This window comes from Pongo pygmaeus, chromosome 21 (assembly GCF_028885625.2).
Source record: "Pongo pygmaeus isolate AG05252 chromosome 21, NHGRI_mPonPyg2-v2.0_pri, whole genome shotgun sequence".
In the NCBI taxonomy this organism is placed as follows: Eukaryota; Metazoa; Chordata; class Mammalia; order Primates; family Hominidae; genus Pongo; species Pongo pygmaeus.
This window is the reverse complement of record NC_072394.2, coordinates 56,207,729-56,227,197: the sequence shown is the minus strand read 5'-3', so window position 1 is coordinate 56,227,197 and position 19,469 is coordinate 56,207,729. Positions and strand designations below refer to the sequence as shown.

The 19,469-nt window shown below is 42.3% G+C and overlaps 1 protein-coding gene across 7 annotated transcripts in view; it reads left to right on the top strand.

Moving 5' to 3' along the window:
* ZNF217 (zinc finger protein 217) overlaps positions 1-18,936 on the top strand; it is a 38,040-nt gene extending 19,104 nt beyond the window's left edge. For 5 of the 7 annotated variants that reach the window (XM_063659416.1, XM_063659417.1, XM_063659415.1 and 2 more), the window contains 4 exons: positions 3,558-5,346; positions 8,385-8,501; positions 9,535-11,088; positions 16,736-18,936. In XM_063659416.1, coding sequence (XP_063515486.1) covers positions 3,900-5,346; positions 8,385-8,501; positions 9,535-11,088; positions 16,736-16,884 — 3,267 coding nt within the window. In that variant the 5' untranslated portion in view covers positions 3,558-3,899 and the 3' untranslated portion in view covers positions 16,885-18,936. Of the gene's footprint in view, positions 1-3,557; positions 5,347-8,384; positions 8,502-9,534; positions 11,089-14,165; positions 14,299-16,735 lie in introns of all 7 variants that reach the window. The other 2 variants (XM_054467386.2, XM_063659418.1) reach the window with 1 other exon arrangement.
* Positions 18,937-19,469: the final 533 nt, after the last annotated feature.

Below are 19,469 nucleotides of genomic sequence, written 5' to 3'. Positions count from 1 at the left end.
TAGAATTTCTATTTTGCTGTATTCTGTTATTAACGTCTTTATTGTTACAACCACTTTAACGATTACTGATGAGCAAATTGGTTTTAAGCGATGTAAACCTGGTTTAAAGTATTATTCATTGTTTTAGAGTTTAAGGAAGTGTTTTGTCTAGAATGTTAGCAGTTTCTAAGAAAGCTGAAGGCATTTGCTGTCAGAGATAGCCCTAGGATGCCCAGCATTTTTGTTTTGGAGGGTCGTAAGGAGAGTGAGTATAAATCCAAATAGTGCAGTTTTTTTTTTTTTCTTGCTTGTGCTGATCAGCTTTATGGTGCGATTAAATACGATTTTTTAAATTACGCTCTTGAAATTGCACTCTTGAAGTTGCAGAATGGCAATTAGATGGCAGTCACTGATAGCCATGTACAAGTTTTGATGAATGTGCAAGTTAATTTAAATTTCTGATCAGTTATGGTTAGTGACTGGCCAAACATGTGCGTACTGATTCTACACGTGTGCTAATTCCGTGATGTTTATTCACCAGCTATGTGTCCAGTGCCTAATCCTGTGTCAGGCACCTTGTTCCAGGCATTGGGGAGCAGCAGTGGACAAGGCAACAGAGTCCATCCTGAGGTGTTACTTTTAGAAAAAGACAGTTACAAGCAAACAAACAGGATGGTTTTAGATCTGGACAGAGGTTTTCAGAGGAAGTCATCCTTGAGCTGTCACAATGCTTTGGGGGTAGGGGTGTGCTGGGTAGTCAGGGATGGCACATTTGGGGTGCCTAAGGATTGCTGTGGCCCTGGAAGCCTAGGACAGTTGGTCACAATTGACTATTAGAGTCCAGTCTTAGAAGCTTTCCTGGAGAAAGAATTGCTGCTGTTTTGCCAGGAGGGTTTCCTTCCCCATCTGACCAAACAAGAAGACCCGTTGGCCTAGAATGCTTGCCCTCATCTCCAGGTCTCCCAGGCTGTTCACCCTCCCAGGCAAAGTGGAAGCTTCCTCTATCCTAAGATCGTTTCCCACTAAACTTCCTTCATTGTCCTTCACTGCAGAGAAATAATCCTACAAGGTCTTGTGTGAAGAGTGATGGTAACTTCTTTAACCCAGATAATTGAGAATTGGAACCAAAACATCTTTCTATTAATAAATATTTTCAGTAACTAAGTTATGCTTTATTATTTCCCTGAGTGGGAAATAATAAAGTTACACTCCATCATATTTCTTTTTTTTTGGGGGGGGTGGGGAGGCAAAGTCTCGCTCTGTTGCCCAGGCTGGAATGCAGTGGCGCACTCTTGGCTCACTGCAACCTCCACCTCCTGGGTTCAAGTGATTCCCAAGTAGCTGGGATTACAGGTGTGTATCACCATGCCCAGCTAATTTTTGTATTTTTAGCAGATAAGGGGTTTCACCATGTTGGCCAGGCTGGTCTCCAACTCCTGGCCTCAAGTGATCCACCCACTTCAGCTTCCCAAAGCATTGGGAGTACAGGTGTGAGCCACTATGCCCAGCCTCACATCATATTTCTAATCCCGAGACTGAGTGTAGAGCTGGTGTCTCTTTTTGGAAAGGATGTCAGTAGAGAAGTGGAGTTCCCCAAAATTAGTTTCACATATTAGTCAAGTTTCTAAAATACAGTAATAATGTTGAGAGCTGACATAGGGACTAACTTAGTTTTTTTTTTTTTTTTTCCAAATTCTCACCTAACTTTGATTTTGCTAAATAAGGACATTAAAAAAAAAAAAACAAAAACTCCACTATTGCCTATTGCCACTATTTGATTTTTTAAAAAATAAGTGTATTTTAGCATCTAAAAGTAGGAAGGACCTCAAATAAATGAGTCTTTGTTCTTGGCCAAGGAGAACAGCGTTGTCAGAATTTGATAACTGTTTTTCTAGGGTATGTGCTGTTATTCAGTTAAAACTTTGCCTGGGACGCTGGCATTCAGTAAATACTTGTTGAATAAGCAAATGAAACTTAAGCTTCTATGTATAGAAACCTAAGTCACTTCACATTATGATTAGCAGAGTAATTGAATATTCTTTTCAGTAGAATATTGGAACTGTAAAGGCCATCCTATAGTTTAACCAACTGCATTAAATAGATAATAGAAAGATGTGGTATGTGGCAGTGACACCTTGAAGGTTGTGACTAGAACTCGGGTCTCTGGAGTGTTCTATTATATCACACCAAGCTGGTCACCAGCCCATGTGTTGATCCTCCTCCATTGTGATAGCAACAAAGAAAAGACTTCAGGACATTCTTTCCTTTACCCTAATCTTTGATCTGCAGTCTTATTTAGAAAAGCTTAATGTTAAAGATCTAGTTTATTCAAAACTAAAGATAACAAGGAGTATGAGAATTTCTATTTCGGAGTGTAAAGGAGGAGATGTTTCCTTGGCTTCTCTGAGCCTACAGGCCCTCCTTGCTCTTTAAGGAAGTAGAGAGAAGGAGGAAAGTAAAGTATGCTTTTGTTTTTTAAGGTTACTTTGCTAGGAGTAGTTTGCATGCCTTTTGGTTTTCTTGGGTGGAATTAACTGACTTAAGTTTTAAGTAGTTGGGACTATTTAAAAACAATGCCTATCCAATGTTTGCCATAAAGGCAGAGGGTATTGGCTTTAGAAGTTAATTCTTCTCCAGGAGTGAAAATTAGCTTCTAAACCAGAAGCAGCAGAGCTAAATAAATTTTCCACCTGGCCAGTGCATGATGTGAAAGGTAGATTAAAAAAATGAGAGGACCCATTTTCTGATGAAAGACTAAGCCATGTTGAAACAGCCCTGTTGAGGATTTTATTTTAAATCTATACATTTTACAAAGGAGCTTTGTGTATGTCTTTCCCTATTTGTTGTTTGGACTAGGAAGCCCCACCCAGTGCTTGCTGAAGGCAGAAAGTTGTTGAAAGCAAGCCGGGATTTGAACAGTGGATTGAGGTTTCGAATATCCAGTGAACCAAAATATATCAGGGTTCCCCTGGCCAAGATGAGTGACCATTCTGAGGTGTTTCGTATTTCTTGAATGGGGATTTTAGGAGAAAAGTTTCTGTATTTCTGTGCTCATTTTGTTGACCTCTGTATGTGCAAAATCTCTAAGGGGGTTGGATGCAGATTTGTTTGTATATGAAACATTTTAAATTGTTTTGTATACACTGGATTTAAAATATTTTAGTTTACTAAAGTGTTTTAATTTTTTCATCTTAATTTTCACAGTTCTTGTAGTCTTTAGATTTAGGGAGGCTGTTGATGGCATCCACATGTGCATTTTAGTGGCATTTAAAATGTATTCAGCTGAATTTAACAATTTCTGACCTAAAACTTGACATTTTAGATTTAAGTCGGTAAAGCACTGACTTAAACTGGATTTTAACTGGATGAAATTCTGATTTAATAAGTGTACTGACTGGATAAAATGCCAGTGATTTAATTAACAAGCATGTTTAACAGGATGCCTTATATATTAGTTAAAAGTGAAGCAATTGAATTAGGTACCTTCTCTGCTGCGTGGAAAAGACCGTATGACTCACCCACACCAGCCTTCTCTTTGCTCTGAGTGTAGCTAACCGTTTCTGTTTTTTTTCCTCTAGGGTTTGGAAATCCCTTGTCTCCAGGTTGCTGGGATTGACTTTTTGCTCAATTGAAACACTCATTCAATGGAGACAAAGAGAACTAATGCTTTGTGCTGATTCATATTTGAATCAAGGCATTGGGGAGCCTGTATGCCTTGTTTGTGGAAAGAACCAGTGACACCACCACTGAGCTTCCTAAAAGTTCGAAGAAGTTAGAGGACTATACACTTTCTTTTGAACTTTTATAATAAATATTTGCTCTGGTTTTCGAAGCCCAGGGCTGTTAGAGGGGTGAGTGACAAGTCTTACAAGTGGCCTTATTCCAACTCCAGAAATTCCCCAACGGAACTTTGAGATTATATGCAATCAAAAGTGACAGGAAACATGCCAACTCAGTCCCTCTTAATGTACATGGATGGGCCAGAAGTGATTGGCAGCTCTCTTGGCAGTCAGATGGAGATGGAGGACGCCATGTCAATGAAAGGGACCGCTGTTGTTCCATTCCGAGCTACGCAAGAAAAAAATGTCATCCAAATCGAGGGGTATATGCCCTTGGATTGCATGTTCTGCAGCCAGACCTTCACACATTCAGAAGACCTTAATAAACATGTCTTAATGCAACACCGGCCTACCCTCTGTGAACCAGCAGTTCTTCGGGTTGAAGCAGAGTATCTTAGTCCGCTTGATAAAAGTCAAGTGCGAACAGAACCTCCCAAGGAGAAGAACTGCAAGGAAAATGAAGAATTTAGCTGTGAGGTATGCGGGCAGACATTTAGAGTCGCTTTTGATGTTGAGATCCACATGAGAACACACAAAGATTCTTTCACTTACGGGTGTAACATGTGCGGAAGAAGATTCAAGGAGCCTTGGTTTCTTAAAAATCACATGCGGACACATAATGGCAAATCGGGGTCCAGGGGCAAACTGCAGCAAGGCTTGGAGAGTCCAGCAACGATCAACGAGGTCGTCCAGGTGCACGCGGCCGAGAGCATCTCCTCTCCTTACAAAATCTGCATGGTTTGTGGCTTCCTATTTCCAAATAAAGAAAGTCTAATTGAGCACCGCAAGGTGCACACCAAAAAAACTGCTTTCGGTACCAGCAGCGCGCAGACAGACTCTCCACAAGGAGGAATGCCGTCCTCGAGGGAAGACTTCCTGCAGTTGTTCAACTTGAGACCAAAATCTCACCCCGAAACGGGGAAGAAGCCTGTCAGATGCATACCTCAGCTTGATCCGTTCACCACCTTCCAGGCTTGGCAGCTGGCTACCAAAGGAAAAGTTGCCATTTGCCAAGAAGAAGTGAAGGAATCGTCGGGCCAAGAAGAAGTGAAGGAATCGTCGGGGCAAGAAGGGAGCACCGACAACGATGATTCGAGTTCCGAGAAGGAGCTTGGAGAAATTTGGAATGCGAATAAAAGCCATTCGGAAGGTTCTGGAAAGGCCAAAACAAATAAGGGCAGTTGTACAGGCCTCTCGCAAGAGAAAGAGAAGTGCAAACACTCCCACGGCGAAGCGCCCTCTGTGGACGCGGATCCCAAGTTACCCAGTAGCAAGGAGAAGCCCACACACTGCTCCGAGTGCGGCAAAGCTTTCAGAACCTACCACCAGCTGGTCTTGCACTCCAGGGTCCACAAGAAGGACCGGAGGGCCGGCGCGGAGTCGCCCACCATGTCTGTGGACGGGAGGCAGCCGGAGACGTGTTCTCCTGACCTCGCCGCCCCTCTGGATGAAAATGGAGCCGTGGATCGCGGGGAAGGTGGTTCTGAAGACGGATCTGAGGATGGGCTTCCCGAAGGAATCCATCTGGGTAAGCTGCCTGTCTCCGTCTCGTGCTGTTCCGCCTGTGTCTGTCTGTCTGTCTCCCCCTCTCTATTCCCATCTTCAGACAACGCTGGCCAGGAGTGGGGTTTGGAGAGCCAGAGTTAAGTCCAGGCTGTTTTTGGTATCACTCTGTGTAAGTCATTTAACCTCTCAGGGCCTTATTTTTCTCATTTCTGTAATAACAGGGTTCAGTTAAGAGGTCTCCTTGTTCTGAAAATCTTTTTTTTTTTTTTAAACGTGTAATGTTTTGCTCACAAAACACACTTTTTTTTTTTTTTTTTTTTTTTTTTTTTAAATAACTTGTGCATCCAGACCAAATGCACTGCTTCTTAACTGGGGCGATTTTGCTCCCAATCAGTATCTGGCGATGTCTGGAGGCATTTTGGTTGTCATACTGTGTGTGTGGGTGTGTGCATCCACGTGTGCGTGCATGCGTGCCTGCTGGCATCCAGTGGGCAGAGGCCAGGGACACTGCTCAGTATGGTACAGTGCACAGGACAGCCCCATCATCAGAGAATTATCTGGTCCCAAATGTCAGTAGTTTCAGCATTGAGAGACCCTAGCCTTCACTTAAGTTTTTCTGGCGTTTCTGATCTTATCTGTAGTGAATTTCTAGTGGCCATAAAAGGTACTGGGAGTGATGATCAACTAGAGCCAGGAATATTATTTGGGCAGCCATTTGGTGCTGTCCGTTTGTCGTTTCTGTCTGGCAAGCTGCTATCCATTAATAGGTACTTCAGGAACCCAAATGATTTGTCATAAAATACAAGGAATGTGAGCACACCAAAGACATTTTTAAGAAGGCTCATGTGCTCAGCAAAATTTTCAGTGTACTAATGGCATTTATAGAAAGAGAAGGCAATCACTGTGAAGGCATGCTCACATAATATTCCTGAGCCCTGGTGGGCGTTATCTAGGGCGAAGGATTCCACCTGTGTTTGGAGTTGCGCCCATCCTCACTGTAGCCAGAGCTTCTCCTATCACAGTTTAATATTTTGTTTGAGTAGAGGATGTTGCTGCTTAAAACAGTTGAAAAGACCCCTGATGGGCAGGCCATAATTGACAAGTGAATGATGGGAACATGAATCGGTCTTAGGGAAGCATCTATTAAAGTGGTCCTCGGTTAAAACAAGTGCCTCCTCCTCTCAGTGTAACTTGACTGTGTGCTTGAATTCTTTGGAAAACTGTGTTTATGACACCCACGATGAATTTGCCCACACGATTGACTGGACTCTTCCTTCACCTGGTCTTTAGCCAGTGCCAGTTCCTTTTCTGATCATGTGATTGATGTGAGAACTGTAGTCTGTATATCAAATCTTTAGAATGTTTTTGAGTTTCCTGGGACACAGGAAACCCAGCACTTAGCATACTACAAATCTAGTGTCTTAATGGCATCATAAAAAGAGGCTTTAAACACAGACTCCAGTTAGCTAAGTGGTTTCTGCTAGTGCCGGTACTGTTGTAGGGGCCCCATGAGATGCCCCAGTTCCCTGAAAGAAATGAAAAGGCCAGTTACTGGTAGGTGGTGTGGAAAACATGGGCTAGATTGTCAGGCAGGACAGAATGCCTGGCTGTGGGTGGGAGCACCCCGGCTTGGCGTTGAGTTCTGGTTCTACCACTGCGTTGTTTGTGACCAATTACGAGTTGCTTAACCTTTCTTTGCTACTATTTCCCTGTTTGCAAAATGCTTCATTGTCCCTTGTCTTCCACTTCCCAAGGACAATTTCAACAGCCTATTTGTAAAAAGATCACGGTCCTTTAAAAAATATAACTGTAAAGTCAGAGGTGATGCTTGAAAGAGCGGGAACCAGGTAGATGTGGAAATGTCATGTCCTTTGTTCTAAAGAAAAAGCATTTCATAGCTTTTTGGATATGACGCAACATACCATAAATCCTGACACATAGTTGGGAGTCGGAAATTGCAACAACGCCCAGTTATAAACCCAGCTAGTTTGGGTATGATTCTAAGAAAAAAAAGCTGGCCATTCTGTATTTGGGGAATTGATTTTCCTAAACTTATATTATCTTAGTAGTCTAGATTTATCATATTGTACTATCACCCTGGCTTTTTTAAGATTTAAGATCAAGTAAATTTTTTTTTCTTTCTTTAAGACACTATAGATCAAGGGTGTCTCTGTCTTACAGGTGGATAGTGATATGATCTACAGTAAGGGGACATTTATTTAAAACTTAAACATTCATGTGTTTTGGGGGTGGTATTTTAACGGCAGCACCTCTGATTGTCTTCTGGAGGGCTGGTGTGTTTGAAGTTCCGTCCTCCTTCCAGTGGACTTGACTGATGCACGTGAGACACATTGTCCTGTTGTCCTGCAAAGCCTAAAGCCAAACACTGTGTCATTTGGGGACAGGTTTTCATTTGTCAGATCTGTTTCGCCCACATGAGTGTTTGTGGACAATACAGCCTGCTTTCCAAAACTTTGCTAAATTTTGACAAACTTTCCTAGGTGCTTGCCCAAAGCCCAACTTTCTTTTCTGTTGAAGATTAAGTTGTGCTTGCTGCCCTCTAGTGGTCAGTTGTTTAATCCTAACCTTAAACGGCTTATTTTTTTCCCCTGGTGTTTGGGAAGTTGACGGTTTGTAATTGGCTCATTTTTCTAAATTATTCTGAAGAAGATCATTTTTCCCGCCAGTATGTATGTCCACCTTCAGTTTGCCAGATCCTGTCTGCTCAGAGATACTGAGAACCGGAAGCTGCCCGGGCAATTCAGTCTATTAAATGATCTTTCTTGTGATTAAGGCAAACGAAGAACTGAATATTTAATAGTGTACTCTGCTGTACCCAGAAAAAAACAAAACAAAACCATGTTACAACACTCTAAAACTTCAAAGAACCTCAAAACAGCATTTGGTGTGTGTCTAGCCTTTTTGTTCTAACCCGATGTTATATAAAAGAATTTTTTCATGCTTTCCAAAAATGTTTATGTCAAGAATATTTAAGTCAGCATGCCTTATTCATGTACTTCAGCTACCTTCTTATATAAAAATTTTTGTTTTTCCTTTAAGATAAAAATGATGATGGAGGAAAAATAAAGCATCTTACATCTTCAAGAGAGTGTAGTTATTGTGGAAAATTTTTCCGTTCAAATTATTACCTCAATATTCATCTCAGAACGCATACAGGTAAAGAACTTTTATTTTTTTAACCATGCATTAGTTAAATTTTATGTAGTTATCTAATTTTTTTTTGTTGTTGTTCAGATACTCTGCCAGATCCTTGGACTAGCTTAAGGATAAATATGTAGCATGTTGATTGCAGTGGTTATTTTTATTCTTTTAGTGCCATTGTAACTTGAGCCATTGTTCTTATTTGCAGTTCATTTCTTTTCTTTCTTTTTTGTTTTTTGAGACGGAGTCTTGCTTTGTCACCTAGGCTGGAGTGCAGTGGTGCAATTTCGGCTCACTGCAGCCTCTGCCTCCCTGGTTCAAGCAATACTCCTGCCTCAGCCTCCGCAGTAGTTGGGATTACAGGTACCTGCCACCACACCCGGCTAATTTCTGTATTTTTAGTGGAGATGGGGTTTCACCATGCTGGCCAGGCTGGTTTCGAACTCCTGACCTCAAGTGATCTGCTCACCTTGGCCTTCCATAGTGCTGGGATTATAGGCGTGAGCCACCGCGCCCAGACAAAGTTCATTTGTTTAGTTTATGACTGCTGTATCCTGACTCTTATCTTATTAAAAGCTACAGTATTTTAAAATGCTGCATCTTATGTCTTTATGATTGAGAATGAAATGAGAATCTATTTAGTAGTCGAGATTGTGAAAGGAGCTGTGACATCATGATGTAGGAGGCTGCGTAGATTTGAAATTTCATCTCTTCCACTTACTATCTGTGTACCCTTGGGCAAGTTATGTAACCTTTTTGTGCTTTTAGTTTTCTTTGCTGTAAAAGTAGAATAATACATATTTCCCTAGGGCTGTTAGGAAGATTAAATAAGTTAGAAGTGTTGCTGTTAATTTTTCTATTGAAGATAGGTATTCACAATTTCAAATATTTATAGTAAGGGTGATAAAGAACTGATGAGAAATCCTACGTGATAGTAGATCGAGAAAGCAAAAGGAGGAAAGAAGCCTGTTTTCTCAATAAATAGATATTTGATCTATTTCAATGCTTTTCATACACTTCTGTAATAAAGTGCCATTTCTTGCCTTAGGTGAAAAACCATACAAATGTGAATTTTGTGAATATGCTGCAGCCCAGAAGACATCTCTGAGGTATCACTTGGAGAGACATCACAAGGAAAAACAAACTGATGTTGCTGCTGAAGTCAAGAACGATGGTAAAAATCAGGACACTGAAGATGCACTATTAACCGCTGACAGTGCGCAAACCAAAAATTTGAAAAGATTTTTTGATGGTGCCAAAGATGTTACAGGCAGTCCACCTGCAAAGCAGCTTAAGGAGATGCCTTCTGTTTTTCAGAATGTTCTGGGCAGCGCTGTCCTCTCACCAGCACACAAAGATACTCAGGATTTCCATAAAAATGCAGCTGATGACAGTGCTGATAAAGTGAATAAAAACCCTACCCCTGCTTACCTGGACCTGTTAAAAAAGAGATCAGCAGTTGAAACTCAGGCAAATAACCTCATCTGTAGAACCAAGGCGGATGTTACTCCTCCTCCGGATGGCAGTACCACCCATAACCTTGAAGTTAGCCCCAAAGAGAAGCAAACGGAGAATGCAGCTGACTGCAGATACAGGCCAAGTGTGGATTGTCACGAAAAACCTTTAAATTTATCCCTGGGGGCTCTTCACAATTGCCCGGCAATTTCTTTGAGTAAAAGTTTAATTCCAAGTATCACCTGTCCATTTTGTACCTTCAAGACATTTTATCCAGAAGTTTTAATGATGCACCAGAGACTGGAGCATAAATACAATCCTGACGTTCATAAAAACTGTCGAAACAAGTCCTTGCTTAGAAGTCGACGTACCGGATGCCCGCCAGCGTTGCTGGGAAAAGACGTGCCTCCCCTCTCTAGTTTCTGTAAACCCAAGCCCAAGTCTGCTTTCCCGGCGCAGTCCAAATCCCTGCCATCTGCGAAGGGGAAGCAGAGCCCTCCTGGGCCAGGCAAGGCCCCTCTGACTTCAGGGATAGACTCTAGCACTTTAGCCCCAAGTAACCTGAAGTCCCACAGACCACAGCAGAATGTGGGGGTCCAAGGGGCCGCCACCAGGCAACAGCAATCTGAGATGTTTCCTAAAACCAGTGTTTCCCCTGCACCGGATAAGACAAAAAGACCCGAGACAAAATTGAAACCTCTCCCAGTAGCTCCTTCGCAGCCCGCCCTCGGCAGCAGTAACATCAATGGTTCCATTGACTTCCCTGCCAAGAGTGACAGCCCGTGGGCACCTCCAGGAAGAGACTATTTCTGTAATCGGAGTGCCAGCAACACTGCAGCAGAATTTGGTGAGCCCCTTCCGAAAAGACTGAAGTCCAGCGTGGTTGCCCTTGATGTTGACCAGCCCGGGGCCAATTACAGAAGAGGCTATGACCTTCCCAAGTACCATATGGTCAGAGGCATCACATCACTGTTACCGCAGGACTGTGTGTATCCGTCGCAGGCGCTGCCTCCCAAACCAAGGTTCCTGAGCTCCAGTGAGGTCGATTCTCCAAATGTGCTGACTGTTCAGAAGCCCTATGGTGGCTCCGGGCCACTTTACACATGTGTGCCTGCTGGTAGTCCAGCATCCAGCTCGACGTTAGAAGGTATTGCCTGAGGGGCGTTGTGTTTAAATGGCACTGATGCGTACAGTGACTAATAGCTAATCCATGCATTCTCAGTGGAGATGGTACCACTCCCAAGGGTGGGGGATAGGCAGCCAAAAGTTCTTGGGGGTCACAGAGAGAAGCATTCTTAGATCCGGCAGTGGTTTGTGGTCCTCCCAAGCTTACTTAACTCTGTGGGTTTAACTCATAACCCTGTGTATTTTATTCTTTTGATTTGTTTAGTCTTATTTTATTTTTAGAGAAAGGGTCTTGCTCCGTCATCTAGTTTGGAGTGCAGCGGTGTCATCATAGCTTACTGTAGTCTTGAATTCCTGAGTTCAAGAGATCCTTCTGCCTCAGCTTCCCAGGTAGCTGAGACTATATGTGCTGCTACCATGCACAGCTGATTTTTAAATTTTTTTTGTAGAGATGGAGTTGCCCCGGCTGGTCTTGAACTCCTGGCCTCAGGTGATCCTCCTGTGTTGACCTCCCAAGTATCTTAGACTATAGATGCACTCCACCACGCTTGGCTAACTTAAATTTATTTTTTTGTAGAGACAGGGATTTGCTTTGTTGCCCGGGCTGGTCTGAAACCCCTGGCCTCAAGTGATCCTCCTGCCTCGGCCTCCCAGAATGCCAGGATTACAGGCGTGAGCCACCATGCCCAGCCTTATTCTTGAGTAATTTTTCTTGTTGATTTTATTTTTCTGTTGTGGGAGTGATCATGGAAACAGTGGGTGAGAACACTGGTCTGTCTAGTCCATTCTTGTCTTGCTGTTGAAATTCCAGATGCAGCCAATTGAGGCCCCAGCTTGCCTCACTTCATCACAGCCCGTTTTCTTCCTTTGCACATGTATGGTGTGCTCAGTAGTCAGTGCCAATCCACCTAGAGTTGCGGGTTTTCTTTTTTTTTTTTTTTTGAGACAGAGTTTTGCTCTTGTTCCCCAGGCTGGAGTGCAGTGGCGCGATCTCGGAATGTTCTCGGCTCACTGCAGCCTCCTTCTCCTGGGTTCAACTGATTCGCCATGTTGGTCAGGCTGGCCTCAAACTCCTGACCTTAGGTGATCCGCCTGTCTTGGCTTCACAAAGTGCTGGGATTACAAGCATGAGCCACCATGCCCAGCAGTGTAGAGATGATTTAAAGTGTATGGGAGGTGCTGGATGTGGTGGCTCACGTCTGTAATCCCAGTACTTTGGGAGGCTGAAGCGGGCAGCTCGATTGAGGCCAGGAGTTGGGAGACCAGACTGGTCAACATGGTGAAACCCCGTCTCTACTAAAAATACAAAAATTGGCTGGGTGTTTGGTGTGCCCCTGTAATCCCAGCTGTTTGGGAGGCTTAGGCATGAGAATCACTTGAACCGGGGATGCAGAGATTGCAGTGAGTAAGTCTAGATTGCACCGTTGCACTCCAGCCTGGGCTAAAGAGTGAGACTCTGTCTCAAATAAATAAATAAATAAATAAATAAGTAAGAAGTAAGTATGTGGGAGGATGTGAATAGGTTACACTATGATACTGTAAATTAATAGTACTACAAGGCCGGGCGCCATGGCTCACGCCTGTAATCCCAGGACTTTGGGAACCAGCCTGACCAACATGGAGAAACCTCGTCTCTGCTAAAAATACAAAATTAGCTGGGTGTGGTGGCGCATGCCTGTAATCCCAGCTACTTGAGAGGCCGAGGCAAGAGAATCACTTGAACCTGGGAGGCGGAGGTTGCGGTGAGCTGAGATTGCGCCATTGCACTCCAGCCTGGGCGACAGAGCGAGACTCCATCTCAAAAAAAAAAAAAAAAAAGAAAAAATAGTACTACAAATACAATGAATACTGCAGATACGACACTTTTATATTAGGGACCTGAGCGTCCATGGATTTTGGTATCTCTTGGCCGGGGTGGTGGGGGTGGGTGGTCCTGGAGCCAGTGCCCCTTCGGATACTGAGGGACAACTGTATTAATTTAAAACCAACCTTATTTCCCCCATAGGTAGATTGTTAACCTCATAGATGACTGGGATTTTCCCCATAGAAACGTGTCCTGGTGGTGTCACTTCGTACAGGTGTCTGGCACGTACCTGTATGTGTAAAAAAGTAGCTCAGTGTCCCAGGGACATCTTCCCCTTGGCAAAGTTGATCAAACCGCAGTGTCTTCCTTTATCACATAGAAGCTCTACTGGTTTGTGTTCCCCAAAGAAACAGATTCAGTTTTACACATTTCAATTTGTGTTAGTTTCAAACTGAGGATTCTGTGTGGTGACAACACTCTATCAAGAATTGCTTGATGCTGATTGGTTCAGTAGAGATAGCAAATTAAAAAACAATTGCTTTCAGACACTCCAGCAGATTTTATAAAAATTGTGATGAAATAGTAATTTTTACTGCCTTTTGGTTAAAAATCTTCATTTCCCCCCCATGGTGCTTAAAATGGACATGAATCAAAACTTTGTCTTTACTTAAAGGGGGAAAAGGCTCTGTGTGTTGCAAGTCAGATCCTCTTTTTTTTTTCCCGCTCTCTTTGAGACAGGGTCACACTCTGTTGCCCAGGCTGGAATGCAGTGGGGCAATCATGGCTCACTGCAGCCTCGACCTCCGGGGCTCAAGCAATCCTTCCGTCCTTCTGTCTCAGCCTTCCGAGTAGCTGGGAATAAAGGTGCATGCCATCATACCCAGCTAATTTTTTATTTTTAGTAGAGAAGAGGTCTCACCATATTGCCCATGCTGGCAAATCCCCTTTTAAATGATTTAAAAAAAAAAAAAAAAAAGCAACACTTTTACATAGTTTGGTTCATGATGCATATACGTTTCAAGTATTTTGTGATGTCATTTTTTTCCAGCTTTTTAATTCCTTCTAGTGACAGCCCAGACAATTTTAATTTTAGTGACATCAACCAAATTCTGTGCTAACAAGTGTCATAAACACAATTCAGCTGTAACTGAAAACACTTGCATGGGACTGTGTGACTTTTGTGTTGTGATTACATTATCAGTGTCAGGAATTTTGCAAATTGACTTCTAACAACCTATACACACCTTACCTAATTGTTGGACCTTAACTCTAAACATGTTTTTTTTTTCAATCAGGAAAAAGGCCTGTGTCATATCAACACTTATCTAACAGCATGGCACAGAAGAGAAACTATGAGAATTTTATTGGGAATGCACATTATCGACCAAATGACAAAAAAACTTGATTCACTAATTAGGGGGAGAAAAGGTGAGCATATGTTTCAATTAAAAACACCGGATTGGCTGAGCGCGGTGGCCATTTGGGAGGTCAGGGCGGGCGGATCACCTGAGATCGAGCATTTGAGACCAGCTTGGCCAACATGGTGAAACCCCTGTCTGTACTAAAAATACACAAATCAGCCGGGCGTGGTGGCGGGTGCTTGTAGTCCCAGCTACTTAGGAGGCTGAGGCAGGAAAATCACTTGAACAAACCCAGGAGGCGGAGGTTGCAGTGAGCAGATTGCACCACTGCAGTCTAGCCTGGGTGACAGAGCGAGTCTCCGTCTAAAAAAAAGGGGGGCGGGATTGATTTCACTTGATCGGAAATAAACCATTAGCTTGTCTAATATAATGTAACAAAATTGCTTTTAAGTTGGATTTTGATTTTTTAGGTGTTTTAAAATTAGAGTCCTCAGGATCTTTGGATATTAGTGAAGATAATAGGAAAAACAGTCATAGTGACTGGAATTTACTGAGCATTTACTTTGTGCCAGGCATTGAATGAAGTGTTTTATAATCAAGATCTCATTTAATTCTGTTGCAGCAGAGGGCTTAGGTAAGGGATGAGCAAACTAGCTTTTCATGCATCGTCATCAATAAAGTTTTATTGGAACATGACCATGCCCGTCTGTTACATATTGTCTGTGGCTGGCTCCTTGCTGCAGCAACAAAGTCGGGCAGTTGTGACAGACCACGTGGCCTGCAAAGCTGAAACTATTTACCGTCTGGCCCTTTACAGAAAAAGTTTGTGACCCAGCATTAGGAGATATTGTGCATGCTTTTCAGATAAGACCGAGGCATGGATTATGCAGTTTGCTCAAAGCCCCCCTCTGCCTGTGAGAGGCAGGAGCCTGGTTTTTGTCCTAAGTCTGCAAAGATCCAGGTTCTATGCCCAGCGTTCTAGTTTAAGAACTTGTTCAAAGACTTGGCAAGTACTTATCTGTTGGAGGGGAACTGGGACAGGAGCAAGTACGTGAGCATGTGGTTCACATGTTAAAGGTCTCACTGTAGTGCACCCCCATCCCGTAAGGCTCAAGTAGTAGTATCAGAATTATGCATGTTGGTTTTGTTAGTTTATATTTAGTTAATTAGTTTGGGCAGAAGGTGTGATGTGTGTGTACAGGTTATACTATGACTCATTCAACAATAAGATTAAATGGAAAGCTTGGGGCTCACGGGCAGATTTAGTTCTTTCTCAGATAACTCTTGTCCTGTGAAACCGTCACTGTATATTTGTTGAGCAGCCTCTTCACCACGTGCCTGCTGGCTGCTAGGATACGAAGATGAAAAGATGCTCGTGGTCCAGGACAGAATTTCTCTGTCATATTTTCGCTGGGACTCATGGGAACTGAGATGATGTTCTCCCCGGGCAGCGTGAGCCTTGTGTGGTTCTGCAGCCTTTTCTCCTGCTTAGGATGATAGATGAAGAACACGAGGGAGTAAAGCTTTGTCATTACAGGAATAAGATTCAGTCCACTCTATATTAAAGGATAAAAATAACGTGTATGAATTATGAGGAGCAGATTTTGGTAGCAGGTTACTTGCAGCATCCATTACAACTGATCAAGTAGTTGCAAACAGCCATGCTCCTGTATCTGGAGCTGGTGTCTCTCGGGGAGCTCTGAGCTTCTCTGCTTGTGTTTCCTTCACCTGGAGAACATCCTGCCTGCACTGTCTTTGCTTTCCAACCTCTTCTTTCTGATCCTTAGGACCAGCTCACATATTGGTTTTGTTTGTTTGAGACAGGGTCTGGAGTGCAGTGGCGTGATCTTGGCTCACTGCAGCCTCAAACTCCTGGGCTCAAGCAGTCCTCCCACTGCAGCCTCCTGAGTAGCTGGGATTTTCTTGTGCATGGCAATTGCCTTTTACTCAATTCTGATTCTTGGTTAAGTCATCTCAGTTAAATTACTAAAAGCAGCTCCACAGTTTGCAGCATTATCTAGTTAGTCATTCTCCTAATACTTTCATGGCAAAAGTTGAACTTAAATAGAACCCAGGGCCGGGCACGGTGGCTCACACCTGGAATCCAGCACTTTGGGAGGCCGAGGCGGGTGGATCACTTGAAGTCAGGAGTTAAAGACCAGCCTGGCCAGCATGGTGAAACCCTTCTCTACTAAAAATACAAAAAAATTAGCCGGGCGTGGTGGTGCATGCCTGTAGTCCCAGCTACTTGGGAGGCTGAGGCAGGAGAATCGCTTGAACCCGGGAGGTAGAGGTTGCAGTGAGCCGAGATTGCGCCACTGCACTCCAGCCTGGGCGACAGAGCAAGACTGTCTCAAAAATAACAACAACAAAAAACAGAACCCATTGCATTTCTAGGTCAATTTGGTTCTATTTATTATACTTTTTTAAAGAAAGAATTTTCTGAACTGTATTCACTGTATTCAGTTTTGATGTTAATCATTTTAAAAATGTTTTTTCCTTAGGTCTTGGTGGATGTCAGTGCTTATTCTCCATGAAATTAAAATTTACTTCATCTTTTGAGAAGCGAATGGTGAAAGCTACTGAAATAAGCTGTGATTGTACTGTACATAAAACATATAAGGAATCTGCAAGGAACACTACAGTTTTGTAAAGTTGTTCTGTTAACTTTTGTACCAAATAGCAATAAAAACTAGTTGGAACAGTTGGAACCTACATACATGGGGACTGGAAATCTCTATTTTGTCCCTGAATAATATTTTTTTTAGAATTGACCAAATAAGAAGTGGAATTTTTGCATACTTGAGCGCTGCTGAAGAGAAATCATTTGGGTTGGGTGGGGCGGGATGGGGGAAAAGTATATAATGCTTGCACCTCAGGTAAAAATCTGTAAATATCTAAGTTGTAAACCTGCTTGTTCAAATACTGTGTGTATTCCTTTTCTCTAATACAGCTCATCACTTGGAGCAGTTTCTGCTATTGTGCTCTTTCATTTAAAATGTATGTTTGTTTTTTTTTTTAAACTGTCAATGATTTTGTATTATGTTGAATCCACCCAAATCTATTGTTGTCTTAAAATTGTTAATGGAAGTATTGACCCTCTATGATATGTGCTGCAGATATCGAGGTCAGCCATTCGGAAGTTGGCAGCATTTTATTGCAACTTTGAGCATCTCAGCTGGGGAAGGCACCTTCTTCCTCGCCTCTCCAGATTGTCCTGGAACCTCCAGGAACCTTGACTGAGGGAGTTGGGATGGCTTGTAGGATTTTTAAGAGAGTGTGTCTACAGACAAGCATTTTCTCTGTAGAGCAGCCACACATTGTGTAAACATAAGAAACTGTATGTGCAGTTATTTAAATTTGTTTCTATCAAATTAATCATTTTTGTTGGAAGATTCAGTGGCGGGGGGTTTGCCTAAATTAGTATATAAAAACAAAAATGCTAAATTATACCTGTGAATTGCAGGTATTGGGGAACAGTTTTAAGGGAAATTTTGGGGGGAACATTTTAGGTTTGTATTTGGTAGTCTTAATGTATCTGGCATTTGGGTGAACTGTGGACATACTAGAGTTGATTATAGACACATTGATTCTGAATAAGGAACTGCTGGCCGAGCCTGCTGGGAGTCTAGAAAGAGAAAATCTGTTTCTAGACCTCAGTTATTTTCCCATTTTTGGTTGTTTTGAAGCAGTAACATTTTTGTCAGTGCACATGCAATTTGAGTTTTAGAGAAGATGGCCACCAGCTGGCTTCCTAGATATTTTAAACTTTTGTTCTTTAATGTGCTGTCCATGGCTGAGTGTATTAGTACATGGGCTTAGTGACCACAAAATATTTTATTAAGAAACTGTTTCAAAAATAAATTTGCACTGTTCATTTTTCTGGCCTCGCTGTTCTCCATAGAGCAAGGGTAATCCTAGAAGATTATTTTTTTTTTTTTAAATTATGCAACGTAGGAGGTCCTCCTTGATAGAAGTCTTAGCTCCCGTGTTACAAGGGAGAACTCATTTTGAGATCAGTCTGCTGGCATTGCAATGAAGTGCTTTGTATCAGGAAAGTGTACACTATTGACCTTTTTTTCCTGTTCACAAGCTGAGCCATATGTACATAATCTAGATTTTGTTTTCATAGTTTTGCACTTTTATAGCCTATTTTTGAAGATTAACACATTTGCAAGATGATTGACTCAATCTTTGCCTAATCCAATGAGTGTTACAGAGAGCTTGCTGTGACTAGAACCATAAATCTTAAAGGGGGTATGTGATAATAGAGGGCTGGAATTTAAACCTGTATTTAAAAAAAAGAATCACCAAATCTATTTGAAAACAAGTCAATTTGTATTATGCTGGAAGTTTTTGGGCTTTTCAGATTTCTCTTTTTAACCACATTTCTGAATGTATAAAAATACCAATTATTTTCCTACAGCCCTTTGTACTTCAAAATATGTTTTTGTGTCCATCAGTATTAACTATTGGTATACTACTGGTTTTATATTTTTTTTCTTTGAGACAACAGTACATATAATAGAGGTACAATTCGTTGGATTTTTGTTTATGTATTTATTTCATTCCAGTTTGATTTATTTTAATTGTTGATACTTAAGTTGTCAAACAGTAGACATTACTTGTTTTATTTATGATATATTTCAGCTTAAAGTTATGTTATTATATGTGGAAGTGTAAATATAGATTTGGTGTTTTGCAATCTTGAGTGTTAGTGTTTATTGTGTTTCTGGTTTGTGATTTTGTTTCATTTAACTTTTTAGTTTTCTTTCTTATTTTTTTTTTTTTTGAGATGTGCTCTCTCTCTCACTCAGGCTGGAGTGCAGTGGTGCAATCACGGCTCACTGCAGCCTTGAACCCCTGGGCTCAACTGATCCTCCAGGTCTCAGCCTCCCGAGTATGGAGCCATCATGCCTGGCTTATAAACACAATTTTAAGGCCAGCACGTGGCTCACGCCTGTAATCCCAGCCCTTTGGAAGGCCAAGGCAGGTGGATCACTTGAAACCAAGAGTTTGAGACCAGCCTGGCCAACATGGTGAAACCTCGTCTTTACTAAAAATACAAAAATTAGCTGAGTGTGGTGGTGTGCACCTGTGGTCCCAGCTACTCAAGAGGCTGAGGCATGAGAAATCACCTGAACCCGGGAGGCAAAGGCTGCAGTGAGCTGAGATCTCACCATTGCACTCCAGCCTGGGCAACAGAGCGAGACTCTGTCTCAAAAACTAAAGAAACCC